Source organism: Vigna unguiculata, chromosome 2 (genome assembly GCF_004118075.2).
Source record: "Vigna unguiculata cultivar IT97K-499-35 chromosome 2, ASM411807v1, whole genome shotgun sequence".
NCBI classification, from domain to species: domain Eukaryota; kingdom Viridiplantae; phylum Streptophyta; class Magnoliopsida; order Fabales; family Fabaceae; genus Vigna; species Vigna unguiculata.
The window spans coordinates 20,708,345-20,715,610 of record NC_040280.1 but is presented as its reverse complement, the minus strand read 5'-3'; the positions used below and the strand labels follow the sequence as shown (position 1 = coordinate 20,715,610).

Below are 7,266 nucleotides of genomic sequence, written 5' to 3'. Positions count from 1 at the left end.
AACAAGTAATGCTTTAAATCTCTAATCTTATCTCAAATTCTTACACAACAAGTTCTATACCAGAAAGAAAGTGAGCGAAGAGAAGAGAGAAAATGTGACATTTCAACAACAAAGCCTTGTTATATTAAACGAAGTCTGCTGTATGAATCAAATGGTAATATTTTACCAACACTGTTAAAATCCAAAACCAGAAGATAAATTGCGCTTTAAGACCAAGTAACTGTAAGTTTATTATTGTTGGAGAACCCACATCACTAGAGATACCAAATTGACAATTGATAGTGCATAAGTGGGTGCAAACCTAACCTTACAAGCTGGGTGTATAGGGTTGATCTTAAAGTTTACTTCTTAAGATGATATCGGAACCATGAATTAAAACATATTCTAACGAGATTTGTTATTTGTTAGACCTATTGTGCCATCTGTTATTAGATTGTTGTTAAATCGCCCATTAATGTTTAGTTCCATGCTTGAGATATATATACCTCAACGAGTGAGGTGTGTTGGAGATCTTACCATGATTGAAGATAAGACAAGTTGACAATATATAAGTGGGTACAAACCTTATATTACAAATCTGTTTTGTAAGTTAATTTAGATTTAAAGTTTATTTCTTCACAATTACTTAATGTATGAATTTTTGTTACATCAGCATCCGAAAACTATTTAAATAATAAAGAAAATTTCTAAGAAAAAATAACATTATTCTATTTGGACCAATTATATCTGTCCTTTAATCAAGCTATCTAACTGGTTAATCATTCATCACTTAAATGACATTTTCGTTTTGTACAATAAAGACATTCTAGGATTAGACTTTGTGATATTTAGGATTAAACATGTCTTTTGTTTAGCTTATATTATTGAAAAAATCTTCTGGATATATTTCAGAAGTTCCTTTTTATTTGTCTTTAGTCACATTTTCTTCTGCATAGCTGTAAGACTCGGGTTTGTAGCTAGAGCCTTGTCCAAAGTGATAATCCAAGGATTCAAACTCCAAGAATTTTTCTGCATAGCTGTAAGACCTTCTTCCAATATGACCTTATTATCATGTTACTCACCCTTCTCTGGAACAAAAATGTTACTTAAAATTCTCTTCAAAAAACTGTTCCAAAAAAGTATATTTCCTCTTAGAAAAAATAATTCTACCGGTGTCCTTAATTATTGGGCCAGACCCCTTGGGCTCCTTCCTGGTCTATCTGATTCATCTGTTGTGTCCACATCCAACAGCATAGCTTACCTCACGTTCAGGATTTTAGTTGCAATTAATTTCACACCAACCTTCCATGCTAGTTCTATTGTGTTGTGTAGCACAAACTAGCAACCAAGCAGGACCCACTTGCAGTAACAGCACTGTACCATGTCTAGATTTGACATGTGAGTTATGCTGTCCACTTAGGTAAGTATCATTCTCTGAGAGAGATAATTAGTTTTGGAACCATGATGATGGGTATTGGAATGTTTTAGAACAGCCTCAGCTTGTCTTGTGGTTAATGCTAGTAGGGCTCTGATCCCACCACTAAGTTGGCAAAATTAGCATAAACTTCTATATTCTTTTATCTTTTAACTCCTATGGAAGCAACATTTCTCACTGCCACCTAATTTGCACTTTTGTGGTATTTTGACTATGTCCATTTCACTGCCATTACTCAGACAAGAACAACAGAGATTGGGGCACCAACAATGCTTAGTGGAGCTTGTCGCTCTCAAAATAAGATTTGTCAAAATGATATATACTACTTGGTCACCCTCTCCAACCTGTGAAAACGTTTCTGTCGTTATTATGGTAAAGAAAAGGTGGGAGTAAAAATGCCAGTCACCATGTACAGTCCTCTCCACTTCCCTAAAGCCAAAATTATGCTTATTTTCAAAAGGGCTACAGAATACAGGTTTTATTTCAGTACTAAATGGATATGATTCAAAATACACTGAATATGTTAGAAAGTTCTGACTTTTTGTCATTGTAAAACACATCCTTACAAAAAGAAACAGCGACAAATTATGCCACTGAATAAATTCTGAACCGAAAGTTATTGCTGGACCAAAGGTTTCTTTGTAAATTTGTCAAAATTTAGAATAAAAAAGCAATTCTCACAAAAGTAACACTATAGGTATAAGCAATAATGGTTCTGTTAATATGATGGCAGATTGATTATTAACTACCGTATACAAAGATTTTAGCAAGGAAGAACCATACACTGGTTACAAAACGTAGAGGCTGCAACTTCAAATTCAGATAAAATAAAACAACTATTGAGAAAAGTTGATCTTCACTTGACTTATGATTGTGACAATGTATAATAAGAAAATTAAATTATGAGAAAAAAAGAATGCCTATGGCGAAACCTTGAGCTAAGTGACACGGTTGTGATGGTTAAGCCAAGTATCCCGGTGCCACACTGGAGATGATTAGTTATGCCAAAATGCATGCAAAGCCTCACGAACTCTGCAAGAATAGTATATTGAAAGGTAGTAGTGGCTATACAAGGCCAAGCCTTTCAACTTGTCTTCTGTGATTATTGTGCAGATGTGACATTAGCAACCCAGTACTGCTTGACAGCAACTAGTATCTTCTCAGGAACAAGGGGACCATCCTCATGGTCCACCATTTTGGTATCCCATCTCATTCCTTCGACTAATTTCTTTACCTTAATTAAGACATCAACTTCATCGCGGAATATTACCGCACCTTCTGGGCGTAAAATCCGGTCCATCTCAAGAAGAATGTCTTCTTCATTGCATCTGCATTTAGTTATCACACATGATTTGCAGCACAAGAATGAACACAATTTGATCAACGGAAACATATGAACTTAAACCAAGTGGTTGAACTAGTGATAGTTGTTAGTTAAATCCACACTTACATGTTATAATCTCCAAAAGTTATTCAGAAGGATTGTTTAGACATCTACTTATACAAAACTTGTCTGCCTAACAAGACTTAGATAAACAAAGTAACTGAAAAAGATGTTACAGCAATCTGACTGGAACGGTAAAACCGCTAGCAGATTCCCCATGGAGAATCATAAAAAGACCAACAAGTCATGGGAGAATGAAACTAATTAATCATGACCACTTTCAGTTTATCATACAACGGTCAAAGCCAAAATACACACATATTAAAGGACAGGTGATATAAAGTTTTCAACAAAACATTAGATTCAACAAAACATGACCACTCAGATTGCACTCCAACTCTCGAGGAAAGTTGTTTAAGCTCATTGCCAAGAAATCATTTTCGTAGCAGGCTATGAATTGGTATTGAATAAATTTAAAGTTATCAGGAAGAGAAATGGAATAGCCATTTAACAGAAGGAATACTTACTTATCCTTGTAGAGACTAAAGAGACCATGGCTATGAATGAGGTCATATGTCCTCGGGTATGTAGAGAATGCTTCACACCTGGACATAAATGCACAAATAAATAAGTAAAAACATGTGAGCAAGAAGCTCATTCCGTAAAATTGTATAGCTAGTCACCTTACAATTCCATACAAGATATAATAGCTGGCAGAAGACATGTCTATGTCTAATTATATTTCTAGAAAATATAAACTTCATTTGAATAATGGTACAACATTAGGATAGTAACTAAGTCTTTAAATCATACGATCTAGACATGCCATGAACAAATTATGAGGAAGTTAGAAAACCATACCAATCATGATAGATGCCAGTAAGTCCTCGTTCATATATAACACCCAGTGTACTTTTCTCAGCTATAGTAGGCACGACATTCATGACCCATAACTTGGTTGATTGAATAGCTGCAGCAAAACTACCCAATCCAGCATTCATATCCATAATGTTCCGATACCTTCCAGAATCCAGGAGTCGATTAATTTTCTTATAAGCATTTACATGCTTTTTCCACTTTTCGTTGTCATCATTGTATGACGCAACCGAAACTCCAGGCACAGAGCCACCAGCAATTCTAGGGGGGATGGCATAAAGCCTTTCTGGAAATGGCTTAAGATCACCAGAAACTTTAGGAGTTGGAGTAATGCAGACCTCCATTTTCTTATACCTGTAGCCACAAAACAGAGCCATTCCAAGTAAGTACACCTCTTAATTATGAGCATAACTGTTTATCAAACTTTTAGGATATGTAAAACTCACAGATACCCTTGGGAGAAATTAAAAGAAAGGATTGTTTTGTTAATATTTCATGATATATAAAAAATAATCACAACTTGGAATCATCAAGCTGTTATCGTAACTACATGCGCAAACATCAAAGACATAGAAACAGTAATTACATATTTTGTTTCCATGGGCTCCTGCATAACTGTATGTACGTGGTAATTATTACTGATTTTCTTATAATAGATAAATTTTTCATGACAGTTTTGTTTTCCTTTTTCTCCTCAACTTTTCTCCCACCTTTATGCGCTCATGTATGCTTGTGTTTATGGTTAGTAGAAAGAAATATAAGGAATCCTAATAAAAGAATGTCAAAATATTCAAATTGTTCAATACTAATTAAAGGTCGTACCAGACATCATTAGCATCTGCCGACTCACAGAATTTCACTCCGGAATCTTCTTGTCTGCTGCGACATGATTCGGAATCTACAGTTTTTTGCCAAATAGCTATTTCAGATTGTTCAGACTTTTTCTCCCAGCAGAGGAGCTTAGCAACCTCTTCAATCTTTCTCTGTTCTTCTTCAAGCTCCTCTCTAGGCCTCTGCCAGGATTTGTAGTTAGCCTTCCAATTGATTGGAGGACCTGACAGCACCCAATAACCGCCAGGTCTTAGAACTCGGTCAACTTCCATCATATACATTCCACCTGCAAATAGAGGACCCAATATGCATTAGTAAATAGCTGTTTTAACTTATATGAGGCGCAAAATCTAAGAGCAATAATAGGTAATAATCACCGTGCGTTCTCATTTACAACAAGTACTTCACAGAGAAAGATTACACACAAAAACGTGAATATCTCACCATTTGCTCCCCATGGAATCAAGCAGCGAGAGCAGTGTGCCATGTCAAAAGCTGCAGATGGATAAGGCAATTTTATGGTTCCAAGAACACCAATGACAGCAGGTACACCTCTTTCAAGAGCAAACTGCACTTGTGCTTCATGAGAGTCCCTTGGTGCAAATGACATGGCAATAACATTCCTACTCCAGAGATATGCGCCCCAACTGGCAACCTGAGCAAAACAACATTACATTAAGGATACAAAACTAAAACAAAGAACTCTTGCTATTGATCAAATTAACATGTACAAGAATGAAAAAAAAAAAATTATATAGCCCTGAGGAATTTGCAAGGAAAAACATACCCCACAACCAGTGTCTAGTGCTGTCCTAACTGTTCCGTCCTTTATAGGTATCACAGAAGCAAGCTGATCAATATATTTGTCTGCACCCTGCGGAAATTGAGTTCCACCACCTGGGAATCTGAACACATTTCCCTCATACTGGATCCAGTTCTGAATAGCCTTCTCAACTGTAAGACTCTTGTACGGCGCATTTGCATATGGAACATAATCACGGCTTTTCGGCCATGGAAATGGAGTCACATATCCCTTAGGTGCTGGGATCAAACAGTGCAACTTTTCTTCCTCAGGGGGACAATGCCTCTCACGATAATTCATATTTTCTCTTGGAAAAGTCATGGCACGCCGTTGATCTTGGCAAGGGGTGTAATCGATAAATTGAGCATCGCAAGGTTCAAACACCTTTGGTTTTGACTCAGATTCATCAATTTTGCTGACTTCTCCACCATGGTGAGAGTCAAAACTCAAATCAGGCCGTATATTACAGTCTGAGCTTTTCTTAGTAATCTCCAATGCAATGCTATCTCCCTTTCCAAAACCACTTCTCTGCCATGCACCCAATATATAAAAGAAACAGCACAGACCAACTACTATAAAGATCTGCACGGAGCTTCTAGTCCTACCATCACCTGGATGTGGTTTTGCCATCTGAACCAAAGAAACACCAGTTCTTATTCAGAATTACACAAAATAATAACTCGTACGATTAACAATGTATGACCCAGGACAAAAAAATCTTAAATTAAAAGCAAGAAAATTGCTTCGAAGAAATTAAGCTCCAAATATGCATCGTGTCAATTTAATTTCAATCAAAATTATGAAGCAATTATTAGTCTGTAACATATTATAAAAGTTGAGGGGATGCGAAGGGAACTTCAGATCTTATACAGCATGGAATCTATGTTCCATCGGAAGCACGTTTCTCTTGCCAACCAACAAGGTCAAGGAGTGATCGTCCATTTGTGTACTACCAACGATAATACAAACATTAAAAGACAACAAAACAAAACCAAGCACGAAACATACTTATGAACTAAAACCACATACCACATATATATACCAGGTGAATCGTATGGGATCTAGCTTTAGGTAAATGCGATGCAAGATGCACACACAAAAGAATTCAGTCAATGAGTTATGAACAAGGACGACCCAAGAAACCTTACTAAAGATAATAATTTACTTGGTGCACCACACCATGGATTAAGAAAACTAAACTTTGAAAACACCCAGAAGGAGAAATAACCAAAACAATATCAAAACAGAAGAAAGGAAGAAAATTTAAACGAGGGAAATATGTTACCAATCATAAGAAGCTGCAGGGAGCAATGGCTACAAAGATCTGGAGTCTTCTTAAGAGGAATTAGTTGAGGGAGAGAGAGAAATCTGAAAGGATTTTATAAATTTTCTGGAGAACCAAATGATAGTTTTCCTTGCTGCATGAGGAGTGAGAGGTGCCAATAAAAGTAATTTTATTTTCTATCCAAATTCCAACCCGTTCACATGAACGAACAGCAGAGAAAAGAAGAGAAAAGCAAAAGCGGAAAGAAAAAATAAAAAGAAAAGAAAAGTGAAAATTAGAAGGAATTACTCTGTGCTATCAATTCTATAGCTTCTCGCAGAGAAATGACTCAATAAATGTGCGTGTCTTACTTTGTTTTTTTTTTTTTTTCCGTTGTAAAGGGAGAGTAAATTTGATGTGACTGGTTTATTACTTTGAAATGCCACGTCTTTCCCTATTTCTCTATTTATCCCTTTTAGAAAAAAAAACTAGTACTTAAAATCTAAAGATTTTATTGAAAAGTGCAACAATAAAACGCTAAAAATGTTCATTTACCATAGTTTTGTTATGGAATTAGTTTTACCAATCTAATTATTATTATTATTATTTAATGAAAACGTCCATATATGTTTATTAAAAAAATCGAAATTCCGCGTTCGCTTTGATACGGAAACGATGGGTTGGAGGCACGATTG

General features: G+C 35.9%; 1 protein-coding gene across 1 annotated transcript; it reads right to left on the bottom strand.

The window, feature by feature from the left end:
- Positions 1–2,114: 2,114 nt before the first annotated feature.
- LOC114173004 (probable methyltransferase PMT2) lies at positions 2,115–6,895 on the bottom strand. The gene is made up of 7 exons (XM_028057187.1): positions 6,593–6,895; positions 5,293–5,937; positions 4,950–5,160; positions 4,497–4,791; positions 3,660–4,028; positions 3,326–3,403; positions 2,115–2,742 (listed from the first exon to the last, which is right to left on the bottom strand). The coding sequence occupies exons 2-7, from the start codon at positions 5,935–5,937 to the stop codon at positions 2,517–2,519; spliced, it is 1,824 nt and encodes a 607-aa protein (XP_027912988.1). The 5' UTR covers positions 6,593–6,895; the 3' UTR covers positions 2,115–2,516.
- Positions 6,896–7,266: the final 371 nt, after the last annotated feature.